A 22,008-nucleotide genomic window follows, 5' to 3' on the forward strand; every position below is an offset into this window, starting at 1 on the left:
GTTCCCTTTGAAGTGCTCTCCCTCTCCCTTGTCTCCTCCATCTTCACCTCCAACCATAAATGTGAGGAACTCATGGAGCTTCTTTATCACTAAGACTGAGAGTCTGATCAGCAGCCTCTGCTGCTTCCCTCCCTTCCACTAGCCCACCAGGACAACATTCTGGGGGTTACCGTTGACCAGAAACTGAACTGGATTAGCCATATAAATAGTGTGGCTACAAGAAAGGGTCAGAGGCTAGGAATCCTGCAATGAGTAACTCACCTCCTGACTCCCCAAATCCTGCCCACCATCTACAAGGCACAAGTCAAGAGTGTGATGGAATACTCTCCACTTGCCTGGATGAGTGCAGCTTGCACAACACTCAAGAAGCTTGACACCATCCCGAACAAAGCAGTCTGCTTGATTGGCACCACATCCGCAAGCTTTCACTCCCTCCACCATAGACGCACAGTAGCAGCAGTGTGTACCATCTACAAGATGCACTGCAGGAATTCACCAAGGCTCCTTAGACAGCACCTTCCAAACCCACGATCACTACCATCTAGAAGGACAATGGTAACAGATAGATGGGAACATCACCAACTGGAAGTTCCCCCTCCAAGTCACTCAGCATCCTGACTTGGAAATATATTGGTGTTCCTTCACTGTCGCTGGGTCAAAACCCTGGAAGTTCCTCCCTAACAGCATTATGGGTGTACTTACACCACACGGACTTCAGCAGTTCAAGAGGGCAGCTCACCATCACCCTTCCAAGGGCAACTAGGGATGGGCAATAAATACTGGCCCAGGCAGTGAAGCCCACATCCCATGAATTATTTAAAACAATGTTCTGGGCCCCATACTTATGGATGTGGAGTCATTGGAGGCATCAGAGGAGATGGGGGCAGCGTGTCAGGAATTGTGGGCAGTGAGTCGGGTGACGGGGCAGAGTGTCGGGAGATGGGGGCAGAGTGTTGGGAGATGGAGCAGCGTATCAGGAGATGGGGGCAGTGTGTCAGGAGATGGGGCAGAGTGTCGGGAGATGGGGGCAGCATGTCGGGAGATGGGGGCAGAGTGTCGGGAGATGGGGCCGAGTGTCGGGAGATGGGGGCAGAGTGTCGGGAGATGGGGCAGAGTGTCAGGAGATGGGAATGTTAGGGGGAATACAGTAAGAAGTTATTGAAAGGGAATTACTTAGATGGCAGACAGCATCATCAAGTGCACTAACAGTTAATGGTTACCAGATGAACTTTGCAGACCCTTGGGGCCTGCAATCACAAGAAAGACCTTAGTAACTGGACTGGAGATGGAGGATGAAAACAACATAGATTAAGTGTGCTCGTCAACAGATAAGGAAAGGACAGACGGTCCCAGCTTAGATAGGCGGAGAAGGCTCTGCCTGGGTGACCAGAGATATCTGTTTAATATAAACCAATATGCAGACAAGATTGGAATTTGAACAATGTTCTTGTACGTGATCAGTGATGTATAAATAAGCTGTATGCTTGTAATTGGGTAGAATGCTACCTCAATCTGCTTTGAGGTGGTTCTCTCCTTGCAATTGCTCGAGTAAATGATCGTAACCTGTACCTGATCCTCCTGTGGTTCATTTGTCAAAGATACACAACAACTGGCGTCGTCGACTGGATACTGGGATCGGATCCTCGGGACGGCTCTGCAAAGTGGGTGAGTATAATTTATTTACCACCCATAGTTAGTGCAGTAAGCCTACCCGAGAATGGTCTGGTCGAGTATCAAAAGAATCGGGAGGAGGACTCAGGGCAGGAGGTGCCGGGGTAGGAGGCGGAGCCGTGCTGGTGGGCTAGCAGTGCCGGAGCCACACAGGGAGGCCGGACCACTACCCTGAGAGGAGGCAGAGTCGCACTGGCAGGCTACGGTTTGAAATAGAACCATAGTTGAAGCTGCGCAGGGGCCAGACCCCTGGGGAAAACAAAAAAGATCACAAGTAACTAAGTTGTCAGGGCCGCGCAAACTAACTGCACAGAGATAGACGGAATAGAAGAATAGAATACCATCAGGAAAACAGGAAATTGCTATGGAACTCGACTGGGCAGCCGCGGACTCCATCACAAGGTTCATCGCGGAACAACAGTCAAAATTAATCAAGAAAATGTGGAAGGATGATTGGGACCCAAAAGGTCCCCTAGTGTATTTTCTGTAACTTAAAAAAATGAATTGTTCTAAGTTACAAGAGCTGTTTGCGCTGAAGAGAAAGAGAGCGAGAAAAAGGGGGTACCCCTAGGGGAGGTAATGAGCAGTGACAGGCAGGAGCAGAGGAAATGGGATCTTCAGTCAGTTTGATTGTCCAGATAGGTGGAGCCTCCAAGATTCCTTTATTCCCCCCGCTGCTACTTGAAGTTTCGTTTAGAGTATGAGAGTTTTAAATCGTTATGTTCAATGTTATAGGGATATAAATACATACCTTTATATATGAGTGTGTTTGTGTGCAAGGAAGCACTTGTATGTGAGCTTTAATGTGTTTTCTTCCCTAAAATGTCATGTGTGTGTGAAGTTCAGCACTTTAGAGTCGAAAGCCCCGAATTAGATTAAAGGAAAAAAATACTCAAACTTTCCAAAGTTCTGAGCATAAGGTTTGAGTTGAGATTTCTGGCAAAAATCGCAGTTTGAAGGTATTGTAAAGATAAAACAGGGTTTGCCTTTGTTTGAGATGAACCAACCTTTGTACCACCCCCTTGCAGACTAGTAGAGGGTAAGCCTTATCACCAGCTTCCAAGCTGATTGGGATTGATACATATGAGTTACATTAGCTCATACGAGTTGGTATTCTAAAATTCTGAGGGAAAAAAAAAATACCTGAAATTCAAAAGGATTCTAGCAAAACTAAAAGTCATAAACACACGGCCTAGGTGGTTCCAATGGATAAAAAGGGGTCTCTTTTGAAGAGGTAATTTAAATATGAAAGGAAATCTGCATCCCAACAGCACTGTTATTTGAATTTGGGACAATCTTGAGATGTAAAGTGCAGTGTAATTTACAAAGTTACTTTTGAATAACTAGGGTGCTATCCAAGATAAAGAGTGTGTCGATAAACATATGGGACTTTTAATCTGGATATAAATCAATACGCATGAGAAAGAGGTAGTTTTAATTTTGATAGTGTAAATTACAGTTCTTACAAAGTTTAAAAAAAATTGCAGTTTGGTTTCCAATAAACTTCTCAAAAGGGAATTTTTTATTTTTAAAGATTTTACAACAATTGACACTAATTCAAATGCTGCAAGCTTTTTGTCATTGTCAGTATGTTCCCCAAATATAAAGTTAAGCTCAAGACCTTGACGAAGTTTGACAGAAATCCAATTTTTGACCGAGTTAATTAATCTGGGGTAATTCTAAAAAAAGGATCGGACACAATTTAGTGGGTTACATTTGAGACAATAAAATGTTGTTTGAGAGGAAGATAAGGAAGCAAAACATGTCGATGCTTGACCTCTGCTTTAAAACTGTTATGAGAATACTTTATTAGACTGTAAAGTCTCTCCAGGCAACCTGAACAAGATAAGATGGTAGCTATTGCATGTGTAAAATGGTATCAGGAAAGGATTAAGGTAGGAGAAAGAGTTAGGGAAAGGGGATACAATATACAAACTGTTTTAAGGGAACTGAATTTGATAATCTGGCCACATCATGAGCAGTGAATACACAATACTAAATAGCAAGAAGTACAAGTAAATCAGTACTGTGGCAGGGACAGAAACCTGATTGGAGGAATTCAAACATGGAGTTCTTGGAAAGTTGGACATGGATTTGGGAGGTGACAACACGTTCAAGGAGTTTCAGTAGAAGGGAGGTTGCAGATGGGGCAGTCGCTGCAAGGACGGTGGAATCAAAGGCTTGTTTTTTGAGGAGGGGGTGATAATGGCAGATTCGAAGGAGAGAGGGACACTACCTGAAGAGAGAGAACGATTAACAATATCAGTGAACATGGGGAAGTTGGGGGATCAGCAGTGGGAATAGAGTCAATGGAGCAGGAGGTGGGTCTCATGGTCAAGATGAGCACTGAAAGGGCATGAGGGAAGATGGGAGAGAAACTGGAGGAAGATGTGAGTTCAGGGCTCAGACAAGGAGGAACTTTAGAGACAGTTTGTCCCGGTGGGCTAGTGGAAGGGAAGAAAGCAGCAGAGGCAGCTGATCGGATTGTCCCAATCTTAGTGACAAAGAAGCTCCATGAGCTCCTCACACTTGTTGTTGGAGGTGAGGATGGAGGAGACGGGGAGAGGGAGAGCCCTTCAAAAGGAACTAACTTGTGTTAGAGATATTAAAAAGATTCAACAAACCGTGTTTATCACAAAGCTGATTTATTTGACTTTTATCCAGAATATTAACCTCTATAACTGGGCTGGATTTTATTACCAGGAGCAGAAACAGACACCAAAGAACCTGGTTCAGTCTGGATGTGATTAACAGCAAAATCCAATCAGTGTAGTTACTTGTGAACTCGCTGGTGTCTCAGCTGATGGGATGACTCATTGAGTCCCTTCCCACACTTGGAGCAGGTGAACGGCTTCTCTACTTTGAATGTGTTCGTGTTTAAACAAGTTGGATGAATGAGTAAATCCATTTTCAAACACAGTGCCGGTGAATGGCCTCTCCCCAGTGTGAGTGTGCTGGTGCCTCAGCAGATTGGAGAAGTGAGTGAATCCCTTCCCACACTCAGAGCAGGTGAACAGTCTCTCTCCAGTGTGAATTCGCTGGTGTAGTGTGAGGTCATATGAACGTCTGAACCCAGTCCCACAGTGAGAGCACCTGAATGGTCTCTCGTCAGTGTGAACACGTTGATGGAATATCAGGTTCTGGGAAATTTTAAAGCATTTCCCGCATTCTGGGCATTAAAAAGGTCTCTCGTCAGTGTGAACTTGTTGATGTCTCAGCAGGGTGGATAACTGAGTAAATCCTGTCCCACACTTGGAGCATGTGAATGGCCTCTCCCTGGTGTGAACTCGCTGGTGTGTCAGCAGGTTGGATGACCGATTAAATCCCTTCCCACAGTCAGAGCAGGTGAACAGCCTCTCCCCAGTGTGAGTGGGCTGGTGTTCAATGAGTTGAGATGATCCTATGAACCCAGTCTCACAGTGAGAGCACCTGAACGGTCTTTCATCAGTGTGGACACGTTGATGGGACATCAGTTCCCCAGAACTTTTATAGCACTTCCCACAGTCCAGACATTTAAATGGTTTCTCCCCAGTGTGAACTCGCTGGTGTCTCTGCAGGTTGGGTGACTGAGTGAATCCCTTCCCACACTCAGAGCAGGTGAAGGGTCTCTCCCCATTGTCAGTGTGCTAGTGCCTCAGCAGGTTGGAGAAGTGAGTGAATCCCTTCCCACACATGGAGCAGGTGAACGGTCTCTCTCTAGTGTGAATTTGCTGTGTAGTGTGAGGTTATATGATCGTCTGAACCCAGTCTCACAGTGAGAGCACCTGAATGGTCTCTCGTCAGTGTGAACACATTGATGGGACATCAGGTTCCTGGAGCTTTTAAAGCATTTCCCACAGTCTGGGCATTTAAGAGGTCTCTCCCCACTGTGACATTGCTAGTGTTTAAGCAGGTGCAATGACCATGTGAATCCCTTCCCACACTCGGAGCAGGTGAACAGTCTCTCTCCAGTGTGACTGCGCCGATGACTTTCCAGCTGGGATGAGTAACCGAATCCCTTCCCACAATCCCCACATTTCCATGGTTTCTCCCCATTGTAACTGCATTTATGTTCTGACAGGCCAGATGATTGGCTGAAGCCTCGTCCACACACAGAACACGTGTACGGTTTCTCCCCACTGTGAACGGTGCTTTTTCCTTCCATGTTCAAAATCCGATGATATTCAGGTTATGATAAACTGGACGACTCCATCATATCCTGATGTGATGTTTGGATTGAGTTTCCTGACTGAAAATCCTCCCCTTCTAACACCCTGTGAAATTGATTTAAAACAGAAAAAAGGGAGTGAGGGAGAACCCACAAAAACACAAAGGCAGGTTGTGAAACTGAGTTGAATGAATCTGAGAATTTGTGGGGCCGGCACGAGGAAAAAGTGACCATGAAAACTGCTAGACTGACAACTGGTCCACTAATGTCCTTTAGGTAAGGGAACCTGCCGCCTGATCTGATTGAATCTAAGGAAGGAGGGAGAGAAGGAGACAGAGATGGGAGAGGCAGGCGGAAAAGGAGAGGGAATTTTATATCTACAACTCGACTAGAACATTGACAAAACCACTGAAACTCTCAACCACCACCACCTAGAAGGATCAGGGTAGCAGGACCAGGGTAGCAGGTGTATGTGAAAACCATCACCTCCAAATTCCCCTCCAGGTCACACACTGTCCTGACTTGTCTGACATCCAGCACTGGATGAACAGAAATTTCCTCCATGTAAATATTATTTTCCACACAGTGTGACTGCAGATTGTCAATATTTGCTGGTCTTGTTAGTGAAAGGACAGGGGAGTGGGACTAGCTGATTGGCTCTTGCAGAGAGCCAGCATGGGCACGATGGGCTGAATAACCTCCGTCTGTATTGTCATCATTCAATGATTCTGTGACTCGATGAAAAAGGACCTACACTGGAGGCCATGGACCAACTTCTGTAACCAACACCCACCCTGATACAAACCAGCTCTTAATTGGTCCGTCTGTGTTTCTAGACTCGGTTCTGTGAGCAACGCCTGCAATAACATAATAGCAAAATACTGCAGCTGCTGGAAATCTGAAATAAAAAGAGAAAATGCTGGAAATACTCAACAGGCAGTATTTGCGGAGAGAGAAACAGAGTTAACATCTCAGTGTGTGCAGAATGAGTTACAGGGAATAAAAATGGTGCAGAACTTGATGGTCAATATAGCTCAGAAGTGGAAGAGGAATGGACTATAGGACAGGAAAAACAGTTCCTGACTATGAAAGATACAATGGGAAGATAAAGCTGGTGAGACAGCAGCACATGGTGGGGGGATCGGCAGCAATGGAAACCTCATTTAGATACAGTCGGCAAAAGCAACAGTAAAATACTCAACATCATTCAAATACACCCAGTATTAGAGGCAGAGGAAGTTACAGAGTGGCAGAGAGATGATCAGGGAGGGCAGAGGGTGAAATAGAGCATCACATGGACATGGATTCAGATCCACAGTGAAGGAGTCACATCAGCCCCACAGCAATGGAACATCACACAAGTAACAGTCTCCAGTCTTACATAAGGTTAGTTTGGAGAAACTGGGGTTGTTCTCCTTGGAGCAAAGCAGATCTTGGGGAGATTTGATAGAGGTGTACAGTTTATGATTGGTTTAGATAAAGTAGACAAAGAAATGCTGCTCCCATTAGCTGACTGTAAAAGGAGTAAGGGACACAGATTTAAGATTATAAGAACATAAGAAATAGGAGCAGGAGTTGGCCATTCAGCCCTCAAGCCTGCCCTGCCATTCAAAAAGATCAAGGCTGATCTGCCCAAGGCCTCAAATCATCTCTCGTGCCAGCTCCTCATAGCCCTCAATTCCCTGACATTTCAAAAAACTATCTACATCCTCTTTAAATACTTGCAGCAGTCTAGCCTCTACAACTCTCTGGGGTCGAGAATTCCAGACATTTACTACCCTCTGAGAGAAGAAATTCCTTCGCATCTCAGTTCCAAATGAGTGCCCTCTTATTCTGTAACTATGTCCCCTAGTTCGAGATTCCCCCACTAGTGGAAGCATCTTCTCAGCATCTATCCTGTCAAGCCCCCTCAGAATCTTGTACATTTCAATAAGATCACCCCTCATTCTTCTAAACTCTAATAAATAAAGGTCAAACCTGTTTAGCCGCTCTTGATACATCAAACCCCTCATCCTAGGGTTCAGCCTAGTGAACCTCTTTTGAACTGCCTGCAATGCCAGTGTATCCTTTTTTAAATACAGGGACCAAAATTGTACACAGTACTCCAGGTGCGGCCTCACCAACACCCTATACAGTTGTAACAAGACTTCCCTCTGTTTAAACTCCAACCCCCTAGCAATACAGGCCAAAATTCCATTTGCCTTCTTAATTACTTGCTGCACCAGCATGCTAACCTATTGTGTTTAATGCACAAGAACACCCAGATCCCTCTGTGCTGCATTTTTTTGGATTCTCTATCGTCAAGATAAACGAGGGGAGGGGGGGATGTGTGGAAGAACTTGTTTTTCGCATATAGCGTGGTAATGACTTCAACAACTGATAATATCCAGGTCCTGGCGAATCGAGTGACAATATCAGGTTTTGAAGTGATGTTTGGTTTGAGTTTGCTGTGTGTAAATCCTCCCCTTCTGACTCTCCGGAAAGGGAGTTTCCAAAATCCATCCCTGTCAGTCCAGGATAGAAATTCACAAAATTTTCTCCTTGTGCCACCTGGACCAGGATGACCGCGCATGCGCCCTGCTGCGCATTGCCCCTTATAAAGATGGCGGACATTAATCCAGGTCTGACCGCGGCAGAAGCTCCACAGCTTTTCCTCCGCTTTTACAACCGACGACGGTAGCCTCTAATTCTGGAGTCAGAAGCTTACACAACATACTTACAAAGCTTTCCTAGCCAAATGCAAGATTCATCGCTCGCTCCGTTTCCTATTTCACGAACTATTTTTGGACCCGACGAACATGGAGCTTTCAATCGCCATTACTGTCGCTGCGCATGCGCTAAACACGGCAGCATTACGCATGCAGATAGGGGACGTTCACCACCTTGGGGAATGCTGGGTAAATACCCCGCCATTCTAAGTTCAAATTTGTTAACCGTGATTTGTTTTGCTGATATGCGGTGGAGTCTGGGACAGGTGGATCCAATATCAAAATTAGATAAAAAATTATAATGAAGGGCATTTGCATGGGTCATCCATTATTCACCAGAAAGAAGGAGGATGGGAATTGGTGGAGAATTGGGAGACCCAAAAACAGCAGAATCCAATCCCTGCAGTCACATGTGAACTCACTGGTGTCCCAGAATGAGTGAATTGCTGCCATACACAGAACATTTAAGCAGCCTCTCTTTGATATGAATGAACTGCTCATGCATCAAATTCTTTGAACTTCAAAGTTCAGATGAGAGAGACAGAAACGGAATGAGGACAACTGCAATTATTGGGAGATGGAGAAACTGAATAAATCCTTTGCAGTCAATAAATATCTGAGCAGTCTCTCTCCAGCGGAACTGGGCATATTTTCAGAAAAACCGGTCTGATTACTTCCCACATTTTGCCTTGCAGCACCATTTCTTTTGTCAGTTAATCTCCCGTGCCTTACATCTTATCACTGCTCTTCTCTTTTTTTTAACTTTAATTCCCGAGATCCACCTCTGTACTCATTCTGGATCTGTTGATGTCTAACATTTCCATCTCATGTCTGATCTCTATTCTTCACTCTACTTATGATGGTAGATCTGGTTTTGTTTTGTTTTGTTTTGTTTTGAGTCAGTAAGTAACTCATCTAAGTTATGAAATTTCACAAAACAGCAACAAAGCTTCATTCCAATCAGGAATCAAGCACATTCCGTGGTAATAAGAGCACCAAATCCTAACCACTAGACAACTGGGGAATCCACGTGAAAGTTGGCTGATGCACAATAATTTTGCAATGTCTTCACTTCAGACCACTTTCACTAGAGGCAAGTTTCTCTGCCAAAATGGTATGTTTACATAGAACACAAATGACTTGTTCAGCCAATGACAACATTGAATGCTGTTGACAGGTACATGAAATTGACAGGGAAGGGTAATAGTCCAACAGGCTGTGGATGTGCAATCTTCAACTTCTAAAACCCACTAACTTAATCATTGTGGTCCCTGTGAAACTTACAAGGCAATGCACTGCAGATATTCAACACTAAAAGCAACTGACACATGTCAAGTTCTAAACACTGTCATGCCACATCTCTTCCTGCTTCTGTCCCCGCCTCGCCCCTTGCTCCCTCTGTCTGTACAGCTCTGAGGTCAATTAGCTGCTTGATGCAGACACTGTCAGTTCGGGAACCCAATCTACACCTGGAAAGCAGGGACAGGGAATGGAAGACACAAGTCATTGAGAAGAGATGGGTTTGAAGATGACATGGTAAAGAAAAGCAGGAATTCATCTCCCTGATTATCCCACGTACTGATTACAGGAATGTGCACAGTGCCAATTATCCACAGTTTCATTCTCTTTCCAGTCTTGTGTACGTTGTTAAGCTTTGAAGTTTATATTTTCATACAGAAGTATATTTTCAGACAGATTTTCAATGTGGAGAGAGCGGAGCTAGGATGAGCTAATGTTGTTCAGACGATGTACTGTAAGAAGGTACATAACAGGCTGATGATAACAGTGCCTCTTTTGAAACAGTGGGAGACAGTGGAAGATTGGCACCAATAAAAGTGTCCTTCAACTAGTCCGGTTTCAAATCTCGTTCTAGAAATGACAAGAAAACAGAATGAATTTACTCTGTGTCTTGACTTCAAATAAACAGGATGCAAGGTAAGAAAATATATTTTGTGAGATTAGGTTGTAAAATGGCAAAGTGGGCGTGAAAAAATAACCGTGGTGTTTGGAAACATAGAATTATAGGAAGTTACACTTTTCAATTTGGCTTGCTGCTTTGAAATAGCAGCTGTGATTGTTTGATCAGGAGTGATATTTCTGCCGGTTTGAACATCAGGCAGAAAAGCCTTCCCCTTTACCACCCACATTTAGCCTCGCAGCATCATCCCTTTAGTCAGCTCATCCCTCATGCCTTGCATCTTATCACTGTCCATGAGTAACAGAAACGGAATGAGGACAACTGCAATTATTGTGGCAACAGTCTGAATCTTCAGCTTGTTAATACCAGCTTTAGGTATCTTGCAACTCACCTTGGTACATGTTACTGTGGTGTAATTGGTTACTACATGTAACAATTATATGAGGGGTTTTTAGATCGAGCACAACCTAATATTGTTCACTTTTTACCCCCTTGGGTATTGGCTGCCACACAGTTCCAGGTTTTTTCTTTTTGTGTCCTTTCACTGCCAGAAAAATATTCCCCAAAATTTGCCAATTCTGCTGTTATCCATTAACTCTTCAACTAAACAATACCTCGTTTTTTTTCCCCAAATGGGATATGGAGAATATGTGGTTGTGATGATACAAACCCATGTTCAAATTCAGAAATGTGAAAATACAGTTCAGTTCATAGACCGAAGAATCTGTGGTTGTTCTTCTTAAAGCCGAGAAGGGTAAGAGGAATTGTGTTTGAGCTTATTAAAATCATGAAAAGTTCAGATAGAGAAATTAAAGAGAAAATGCTTCAAATGGATGAAGGGTCGATAACAGATGATAACCAATTTAAGAAGAGTGTCTGAAGTATCAGGTAACAAGATGAGAAGTGTTGTTTTTTTTAAAACAATCATTTGGCATTTGGAAATCACTGCCTAATAGGATAATGCAAACAGAATGAACTGCAGTCTTGAAAAGGGGAAACGAAAAGGAGGACATTCTGCAGCAACGTGAGGAAAGGGTGGGGAAGTAGGACTGACTGTGCTGCTAGTGTAGACACAGTGGGTCAAACTGCCTCCTGTGTGGGGAAAGGGTGGGGAAATGGGATTGACTACACTGCCAGTGCAGACACAATGGGTCAAGCTGCTTCTGTCTGTGTTGTACTTTCCTGTGACTCCGCAATTTGACCCACTTCTGAAAACTGGATCAGACCATTTCAGAAATTTACAGCCAATTCACTATTCAGCTCTCAGCAACAATTTCATCTCACCGTCATCTTTCATTCACTTTGAGCTGCCAAGGCTCCAAATGATGGAATTCGCTCCCTCAAACTCTCTGCCTCTGTCACTCTCTCCCCTCCTTTAAGATGCTGCTTAAAACTTACCCCTTTTATCAAGCTTCTGGCCACCCATCCTAATATCTCTTTCTGGGTGGGTCACAATCAAACTTTGGGAATGCTTCCTGTGAAGTGCTTTGCGGTGTTTTATTGGGTTAAATGTCAATCAGTGAAAATTGTTGTTGTTCAGCTCCACACGGTGGGATTGGAGCTGAGGGGACAGAAAGGATCCAGCTCAGTCAGTGGCATTCTGCCTCGTGTGTGGAAGTACAGCTAGGGAGAGATACTTGAACATTTGGGCCCTATTCCTGAGCTGGATGAGCTGTTTACTACATGGAGACTATGAAATGTATTAACGGAGTCAGTGATTGAAGCAGAGACCAAGGAAACATAGAAGAACAGGTTAAGAAGGTGAGTGAATGACAGAGGGAGAAAGATCGTGGTGGTTTGGCGGGCCTGTGAGATTAGGACTAATTCTGCTAGGGAGTCTAAGCACCAACATGGACTTGTTGGAGGTGACAGTCTGATTCTATTTGATAATATTTCTGAAACTTTTGGATGTCAAAAATGCATCAATGCATAAATGGCAGCATGAAATATTGTGCACAGTAGATGAAGCTTCATGAATAAATTAGTTTCCCATTGCTCTGAGAATCCATTTATCATTCATATGGATTGGGACAGACTTTGGTAAGCTGGGATGTCATGGGAATGTGTTAATTATTAACAGGTTAATATCACACACAGTGATTCCAGGTTAAATTACCATCAGAAAATCAGTTGCTCTGAGCACTTTTTCTTATCCTTATTTTATTTATCTTATTTATTCAAGAGGGCACTAGATGATTATTTGAATAGTAACAATGTGCAGGGGTACAAGGAAAATGCAGGTCACTGGCACTGGTCATAATGCTCATTTGGAGAGCCGGTGCAGAGACGATGGGCCGAATGTCCTCCTTCTGTGCCATTCAGATTCTGTGGTTATCAGTCACATGTAGGCCAGACCAGATAAAGATGACAGATTTCCTTCCCTAAAGGGCATGTGTAATCAGATGTATTTTTTATGAAAACTGATGATAGTCTCATTGTTAACTAGCTGGTGATTACAGATTTATTAATTGAATTTAGATTCCACCAGCTGCCTTGGTGGGTTTTGAACCCGTGTTCTCAGAGCATTAGCCTGGGCCTCTGGATTACTCGTACAGTTGTCCCAGCTTTACAAAGACAGCATATCCTGAAAACAGCCCTACCTTTCCATTCAAAATAAGAAATCGAACACTATGTGGTTATTGCACCTCTCATTATAAAACAGACCAGTATTTAACTTTACAAATTTGCATAAAGTATTGGGCCAGTGTCCATAAGTTACACGTCAAACATCACACAATGAATGTCACAATGTGTTACTCATACAAAATCTTAAAATAAACAATTCCAGCTACTGACCTGGAGCCTAATATTTACAAACAGCTACAACTGTCATCTTATTTGGATTTCTCCATTTACAGCAGTGATTTTAAACTCAGAGGCCAGTTTAACAGTTAAATGTTACAAATGTGCTTCAGCCTTCAGAGGACACATGAACAATAATTAAGGATATCCAGTTAAGATGGGATGGAAGTCACCTCCATTTAATAAAATGTCTTCCTTTGGATTTTGTGAAGTTTATATAGCACAGAAAAAAACTCACCTGATGCTGAAAGGTGATGAATATAAAATTCGAGGTTGCTGATTTAAATTTGATTGCTGTCTTTGGTCATCTGGCGTCTTCAAAAGATGGGTTGGAGAACACAGGTGGAGCGCACACACAGTTTAATAAATCAATTAAATAAAAGCGTATTGTTTAACATCACTACATGAATAACTATCTTTTTCAGTACCCTTTGAGTAACATATTGCTTTAATTTCTTTGAACCAGGTTTAATTATTGGCTCTGAAAGGTTATATAATAATTAAGCAAATTAATTTGTATCATAATTAAGTCCTCTCTAACAACACGGTGTGTACACCTATACCACATGGACTGCAGCGGTTCAAGAAGGCTGGTCACCACCACCTTCTCAAAGGCAATTAGTGATGGAACATAAATGCTGTCTCACATTCCATCTATGAATACATAAAACAAAAAAAACTATCAATCACCTTGAAAACAAGGCTGGAATCAATTAAAATACAGGTCTGTAAAAATGATAATTGCACAAGATGAATTCTGAAATTTAAAAGTAAAAAACAAAGTTGGAAGTACACAGCAGCATCAGCAGCTGGGGGTGCATGATTCATCAGGACTGCTCTGTCCCGTTCCCAACAATGTGTCAACATGAAGCAGGAAACTCTCTTCTCCCTGTGCTTCCCCCTCCCTCCCTCACCGCCCTCCCCACCCGCTCCCCCCCACCCCCCCCCCCCCCCCCCAACCCCACCCCCTTCACTGAGTCTGAACTGGGTACAATGCGTCAACATGAAACAGAAAACTCTCTTCTCCCTGCTCCCACTCCCCTTCACTGACTCTGAATTGCGTCAAATGTACAAGGAGCTATTACTGTGTCCAGAGTTTTGTAAAATTATTTTTTATAAATAATGTTCAAAATAGTGTTACTTTTAGTTATGTTAGAGTGGGTTAACACAACCGTTTAAACTACCCTCGGGGGAGCTCGGACACCTGCTCCCTGCAGACAGGACATCATTTCACTTCACAAGGTATCATTGAGAAGATTAGTATATTCCCATCCCACAATTCTTTCCTTCTCATTTCAACATTCAGGCTGATAAATAATGTTTCAATCTGCTGATGTAATTTTAGCAAATAATTTATAACTGATAAACTCAATCTCAGGTGAGAATGTGCAATGTACTGAAATCAATTCACTTTAGTCACCACAAGTGTGAACAGTTTGTGTTTGATAGACCACCAGTTGTCCGGGAAAGCTTTGTTCACTTTGCGCAGTGATAGTATTGTAGCCAATGGGGTTTTTGAAAACTTTTCCCAATAGCCCGCTATGGTGACTTGCAACAAAGTCAGCATTAGCAATTTTTGGTAATCTCTTTGGAGACTGTTTATGTATGTTAAAAGATAGTGAAGTAAACTGAGCTGATATTCAGCAGGGAAGGTAGTATCAGTGAAGAGGTGACTTAACATTGAGTTCAACAACTTCAGAACATGAACTCTTTCCTTAATTTTATAGCTTCACCCCATGACTCCAATCATCATCGGATGATAAAGCCTAATTTTGCATGCAAGACTATCGCTTTCCAATGGCGGACCTCTCACCCAGCATTCAGATCGGGACAGAATGTGCCCTAAACATTGCGCCAGTGCTATACGCATGCGTAAAGCGGAGCATGATTGGCACGCGCATGCGGTCTCCTGCCTGAGCATGCACAGTGCGGAGTGGACAGGGAGGCTTCATAAACACTCGATAAAGGCTGCATACCCTGAATAAGAAACTAACGGCTCTGCGTTTACATCGAACAGACCGGAAATGGCTGGATCTCTTCCTCTGCACGGCCTGGGGGAAGCGGCTGTGTAGCAGGGCGCATGCGCGGTCATCCTGGTCCAGTAGCAGGAGGAGAGTATGTTGTGAATTTCTATCCTGGGCTGACAGGGATGGATGTTTCTATAATCTCCTTTTCACAGGATATTAAATGGGAAGGATTTGCAGACGAAGAAAACTTAAATAAAACATCACATCAAGATCTGACAGAGTCACTCAATTCGTCGTAACCTGGATATTATCAGTCTCAGAACGTCAGTGCTGAGTTCCAGGTCATTAACACTCACTGTGTAAAATTTCTTCCTCACTTCCCCCCTGTAGATCTTGCCCCAAACCTTAAATCTGTGTCCTGTAATCCTTTTACGATAAAATAATGTGAACAGTTTTTCTTTAGCTACCTTAACAACACCAATCATAAACTTGTACTCCTCTATCAAATCTCCCCTCAATCCACTTTGCTTCAAGGGGAATAACCACAGTTTCTCCAACCTAACCTGAAAACTAAAATCCCTCATCCCTCGAACCATTCTGATAAATCTCCTCCACACCCTCTCAAGGACCCTCACGTCCTTCATAATGTGTGGTGATCACTGGTTTGCACAGACCCAGATGTTCTGTGTTCGTGTCTGTGACATCATCACACATCAATTACACTGTGACATCATCGCACATCAACAATTACACGGTGACATCACCCTGCTCCCCGGGTATTTCCTCAACTGGGAGATTTTTCTCTGACTCCAGTACTTCTGATATCTTTCCAGTTGCAGGATCCAGCAGGAGATTTTAAATTTAAAAACTGAAATTGTTTCAGGTTGAGTACTTTTGATTATTCATTTACAATTTAAAGTTTTTAGTTCTACGCTCTGTTATCTGTGAGAGATTTCATGACTCTGGGGCTGGTGTGATTCCTTTACAGTGGATCTGAATCCATGTCCATCTATTGCTCTGTTTCACCTCTGCCCTCCCTGATCACCTCTCTGCCATTGTCTAACTTTCTCTGTCACTAATTACGAGTGTATTTTAACTATGTTTAGGATTTTAATGGTTCCTTCTGCCAACTGTGTCTTAATGAGGTTTCCACTGCTGCCCATCCCCTGACCATGTGCTGCTGGCTCACTAGCTTTATCTTCCCACAGTATCTTTCAGGAATTGTTTTTCCTGAGCTATAGTCCATTTCTGTTCCACTTTGGCACCTATATTGACCATCAGATTCTGCCCACCCTGAAATGGTAATCAATTAATTCTATTATGTAATGGAACATACCAAGGTGTTTCACAGGAATGTTAGAAAGCAACATTTGACACCGAGCCACATGAAGAGATATCAGGGCAGATGAACAAAGGTTTACTAAACGAGGTAGGTTTTAAGAATTATCTTAAAGGAGGAAAGTGAGGTGGAGAAGTTTAGGGAGGAAATTCCAGAGCTTGTGGCCTTGGAAACTGAAGGGGAGACACCAAATGTGGAGCAGTTAAAATCAGGAATGCTGAGCAGGTCGGAATTAGAGAAGTGTAGATATCTCGGAAGGTTGTTAGGCTGGAGGAGATTACAGAGGTAGGCAGGGAGAGACCATGGAGGGATTTGAAAACAATTATGAGCAATTTAAATTTGAGGTTCTCCTTAACCCAGAGCCTTTGTAATCAGTGAGTACAGGGATAATGGGTGAACAAGACTTGGTGCGAGTAAGCAGAGTTTTGGATTACAGGGAAGCTGAATGTGAAGGCGGCCAGGAGTGTGTTAGGATAGTTAAGCCTAGAGGGAACAAAGAAATGGATGACAGGTTGAGCAATTACATAAGGATATATGTGGATAATGTGGGAAAAATACTTTGATCGCAGAGGAGGCTCGATGGGCTGTATGGCCTGTTCCTGTTCCTATGAACAGTCTGGTTCAGCCTCAGATAGTTGGTAGGGAGAGAGATAGAGCTGATGGTCAGGGAGTGGAGTTTATAGAGGAGATTAAAGACAATGACTTCAGTCTTCCCGATATTGAAATTGAGGAAATTTCTGTTCATCCAGACAAGTCAAGATGGTGTGTGACTTGGAGGGGAAATTGGAGGTGATGGTGTTCACATACACCTGGCACCCTGGTCCTTCTAGGTGGTGGAGGTTGAAGCATCTAGAGATTTTGTCAAAGTTCTTGTTGTGTTTAGATATCCCCTCACCCCCTGCCTCTCCCACCTTTCCCTCCATCTCCACCCTTGTAGGCCAGAGATTGTGTAGGCTGAGACCAGTTGGCAGGTCCCCTTCCCTGAAGGACATAAGTGAAGCAGTTGTATTTTTATGACAATCTGGCAGCTTTTATGGTCACTTTTAGCTAGTGCCGGCCCCACAAATTCCCAGATGCATCCAGCTCAATTTCACAACCTACCTTTGTGTTTTTGTGGGTTCTCTCTCACTCCCTTCTTTCTGTTTTAAATCAATTTCACAGGGCATTAGAAGGGGAGGATTTTCATTCAGGAAACTGAAACCAAACATCACATCAGGATCTGACCGAGTCGCCTAATTTATTGTGACCTGAATATCATCGGATTTTGAACATGGAAGGAAAAAGCACCATTCACACTGGGGAGACACGGTGGAAATGTGGGGATTGTGGGAAGGGATTCAGATACCCATCTCAGCTGGAAACTCATCAACGCAGTCACACTGGGGAGAGGCCGTTCACCTGCTCTGAGTGTGGGAAGGGATTCCGTCAGTCATCCAACCTGCAGACACACCAGCGAGTCCACACTGATAAGAGACCTTTTAAATGCCCAGACTGTGGGAGGTGTTTTAAAAGTTCTGGTGAACTGATGTGCCATCAACGTGTTCACACTGATGAGAGACCGTTCAGCTGCTCTCACTGTGGGACTGGGTTCAGGTGGTCATCTCACTTCATTGAACACCAGCGGATCCACACTGGAGAGAGACCATTCACCTGCTCCAACTGTGGGAAGGGATTCACTCAGGCATCCAACCTGCTGTCACACCAGCGACTTCACACTGGTGAGAGGCCATTCACCTGTTCCAGGTGTGGGAAGGGATTCACTCAGGCATCCCACCTGCTGACACACCAGGTGGTTCACAGTGGTGAGAGGCCGTTCACCTGCTCCAAGTGTGGGAAGGGATTCACTCAGTCATCCAACCTGCTGAGACACCAGCGGGTTCACAGTGGTGAGAGGCCGTTCACCTGCTCCGAGTGTGGGAAGGGATTCATTCAGTCATCCAACCTGCTGAGACACCAGCGAGTTCACAAGTAACTACAGTGATTGGATGTTGTTGTGAAGTCACATCCAGGACTGAACCATGTTCATTGAGGTCTCTTTCTGCTGATGTTAATAAACTCCAGGTCAGTTATATAGGTTGATAATCTGGATAAAAGTCAAATAAATCAGCTTTGTGTTAAACTCACCATGTGTCAAGACCCTTTAATCTCTCTAACACAAGTTAGTTCCTTTTGAAGGGCTCTCCCTCTCCCTGTCTCCTCCATCATCACCTCCAACAAGTGTGAGGAGGTCATGGAGCTTTTTTGTCACTAAGATTGAGACAATCCGATCAGCTGCCTCTGTTGCTTCCCGCCTTTCCACTAGCCCAGTGGGACAAACTGTCTCTAAGGTTCCCCCTTGTCTGAGTCCTGAACCCACATCTTTCTCCAGTTTCTCCGCAATGTCCCCTCATGCCCTCTCAGTGCTCATCTTGTCCATGAGACCCACCTCCTGCCCCCTTGACCCTATTCTCACTAAATTGCTGACCATCCAACTTCTCCATGTTAGTTGAGATGGTTAATGGTTCTCTCTCCCTTCTGGTACTGTCCCTCTCACCTTTAAATCCACCATCCTGACCCATCCTAAAAAAAAGCATCTGTCCTTGGCCCCTCCTCTTTCTCATCCACATTCTGCCACTAGATGACATCATCCAAATGCACCGCGTTCGTTTTCACATGTACACTGACAACACCCAGCCCTACCTCACCACCATTCCTCCCCATTCCTCCCCACTGTTGCTAAATTATCAAACTGCTTATCCCATATCCAGTATTGGATGAGCACAAATTTCCTCCAATTAAAAATTGGAGGATCAAAGCCATTGTCTTCCGTCACCACTACAAATTCTGTTCTGTAACTACTGAGTCCATTCCTATGAGGTAACATTGGCCTGTGTTGTCCTATGTTTGTCAAGCCAGGAAGCTTTGTTCCTAAGCGAGAGGGAGAGAGATATTCCTATAATATTCAATGCATTTCCGAAGTTTTTATGAGGTTATTAGACAGTGGTTTCTCACAGATCTCCCCACCTTGAGAAGGGAATATCCTTATTGACTTCTCACAACTGATTTCTGACTAACCTCACTATTTCTAAGCTCCGAGCTTGTTTTCCTAGTTTCTTAATGACAAACTGTTCATAACATACTAAAGCAACTAGAATGATCAGAATCAGCAACTCAAACCCTTGAGCTGCCACCTAGAGTAAATGTCAAAACTTTTCCACTAAAATATGATAACTATCATCTTAGATTCATCCTCCCCACTTGCCGATCACCTCACACAATCTATATTATTGGCATGTTATAAATACACCTGGTTCAAACAAAAGTTCATGCATGGACTTTAAAGATTCTCCAGCTCTCTGTTCACCTGCATTCACCTTGTGGATATTTTCTAAATACAGCTTCTATTTCTCTCTTCACATTAATTTTACTGCCTCTCATAGGTACCAGTGTGTTTAATTCTGTCCAGATTGTTTGAAACTCAGTTTCTCTATGGTGTATATTTCGAAGTCTTGATAATTTAAAATGTTGTCTCATTCTACTGGCCACAATAATCAGGCATGTTCTGTTGTCAAGTAGCTGAGCATGTCTGGGGCCTGTTATTCCGTGCAGGGTCACCATGGATCTCCAGATATTAGTTACACCGCATGTAACTTATCACATCTGCATACTCACCCCGCTGTCCCAATAGCATGCCCCATGTACCATCTGATACAGCCCACTCTTGGACTTTCAAGTGATCTTATCATAAGATCAAACTGGTGTCTTCCTGAAGATCTTTGCTTATCTCTTCCTGCATGGTTCTGATGCCTTCAGGTAGTGGGCAGACTATCAGATTCAGCATTTTTTTAAAGTTCAGAAGCAAGGATACAAACACCTCCAAGAGAAAACTATCGATGTACTCATCTCATCTCCACTTTTCTGACTTTTATTAGAATGTATGTGATCCAGATCATCTATTCCATTGAACTATACCCAGAGTGACGGATTCCAATTTCCAATCGGCGGTGCAATTTTCTTTATCTTTTATTCTAATTTGGACATCCCATTAATTACAATTCAATTTCATTTAAGAGCACTGGAGGAACTTTACTGTCAAATTTAAAATTCAGATAATATGGTGTTTGTAGATCAGAGACAGAATTACATATAAATGTAATCAGAACGCAGATATCTCTCATATCTCCCATTCACAGACACTTTGTCCTGAATGATAACGAATGGGATGAAGGCCAGTCTTTAAAAAGCAAAGCCTTTAGTTTAAATTGTCACCAGGCTGTCAGTGGAAAGGGTTAACTTCTCAGCTTGTTAGCAAAGGGGCTGAAGAAACATTCTCAAAATGTGCACACTTGTGTCAACTTTCTGTACCTTCATTTTCAGATCAAGGATGAACCAAACCCCATTTAAATCTTTGATTTTTCAATTCTCTTGGCATTTTTCTCAGCTTTTCCCAAATGTGTTCTTCATTCTTTCTTCAGACGCCTTTCCAAATGACTGTAATTAAACTGAAGGAGAATAAAACTAAAAAGTTACCTTTCACAGGTAAACAAAAGCTTCGACCTTCTAAGAGCAGAAGAGTTAAAGAAGGTGGAGCTTCCCACAGCTTCTGAGCTCTGAAACATAACCTCAAGGCTGAAGCTTATCTTTAAGGAATCAAACTTTTCGATGCCCTTTACAATTGTACAAGTTCATTGTAATTCATACTTAAAGGTTTACTTTCACTCAGTAATTATAACCTTTCACTTTTCTCAGCACAGAAACTGACAGCATTTTAGATTAAATCCCAATTGTACACTTCTCTTGTAGCTGGTGTATGGAGAAGATCATGTCCACTGTCGATCTGCCAGCACAGAAACCGCACTGTGCTTCTGGATACACTCAGTGTGCAAGTAGATGGAGTTTTTTGATCAGGACCCTTCCCTATTGTGCTGAGGTGTGAGGTGGCCCTGTAGTTGTGGAAATCACCTTTGTCTTTGTATAATGTGATGATTTTCGTGTCACTTATGTCCTGTTGAAGGGATCCTACCTCCCAACAGAGAAGGAGGAGGTCATGAAGCTGTGACAGTAGATGGGACTTTCCTGGCTTGAGCAGTTCAGCTGAATTCCATCCTTGCCGGGTGCCTTTCTGCTTGCTAAACAATCAATGGCCTTTTCGAGTTAAACTGATGAGGGTTCCTCGCCCAACTCAACCGTGGCAGGAAGCTGCAGGACAGTGTCAAATGGAGACTGGGAGTTGTCTGTCTCGTGGGAGTAGAGCTCACAGTCGTGTTCACCCCAGCGGGACATTTGTTTACTTCTGTCGGTGAGAACTTCACCATCTGCTGATTTCAGGGGGCAACTTTGATGATGGTCGATCGTCGGACCAAGCGCCCTCCTGATCCCATCATACACAACACGTAGATTTCCATTGTCACAGGCAGTTTGGGTTTTTGACGTGGGCTGTTCCAGTGTTTATTTACACAGTATTTCCCTGCCTTTTA

General features: G+C 43.5%; 1 protein-coding gene and 1 pseudogene across 3 annotated transcripts; both read left to right on the forward strand.

Annotated features, from left to right (window-relative positions):
* Window positions 1–492: 492 nt before the first annotated feature.
* LOC144698335 (uncharacterized) lies at window positions 493–18,674 on the forward strand. Of its 3 annotated transcripts, XM_078570293.1 has the most exons (4): window positions 953–1,665; window positions 10,330–10,461; window positions 14,974–15,554; window positions 17,714–18,668. In XM_078570293.1, the coding sequence occupies exon 4, from the start codon at window positions 17,823–17,825 to the stop codon at window positions 18,522–18,524; it is 702 nt and encodes a 233-aa protein (XP_078426419.1). In that variant the 5' UTR covers window positions 953–1,665; window positions 10,330–10,461; window positions 14,974–15,554; window positions 17,714–17,822; the 3' UTR covers window positions 18,525–18,668. The 3 variants fall into 3 exon arrangements, with proteins under 3 accessions (XP_078426421.1, XP_078426420.1, XP_078426419.1); XM_078570294.1 differs by lacking the exon at window positions 14,974–15,554 and having other exon boundaries at window positions 877–1,665; window positions 17,714–18,674; XM_078570295.1 differs by lacking the exons at window positions 10,330–10,461; window positions 14,974–15,554 and having other exon boundaries at window positions 493–1,665; window positions 17,714–18,674.
* On the forward strand, window positions 14,724–14,841 carry LOC144698608 (U4 spliceosomal RNA; annotated as a pseudogene).
* Window positions 18,675–22,008: the final 3,334 nt, after the last annotated feature.

The sequence above is a fragment of the Cetorhinus maximus genome, chromosome 23 (assembly GCF_964194155.1).
Source record: "Cetorhinus maximus chromosome 23, sCetMax3.hap1.1, whole genome shotgun sequence".
NCBI classification, from domain to species: domain Eukaryota; kingdom Metazoa; phylum Chordata; class Chondrichthyes; order Lamniformes; family Cetorhinidae; genus Cetorhinus; species Cetorhinus maximus.

Excerpts from the sequence above, each read along its gene's own strand:
- LOC144698335 (XM_078570295.1), top strand. The coding sequence starts at position 17,823 with ATGGAAGGAAAAAGCACCATTCACACTGGGGAGACACGGTGGAAATGT.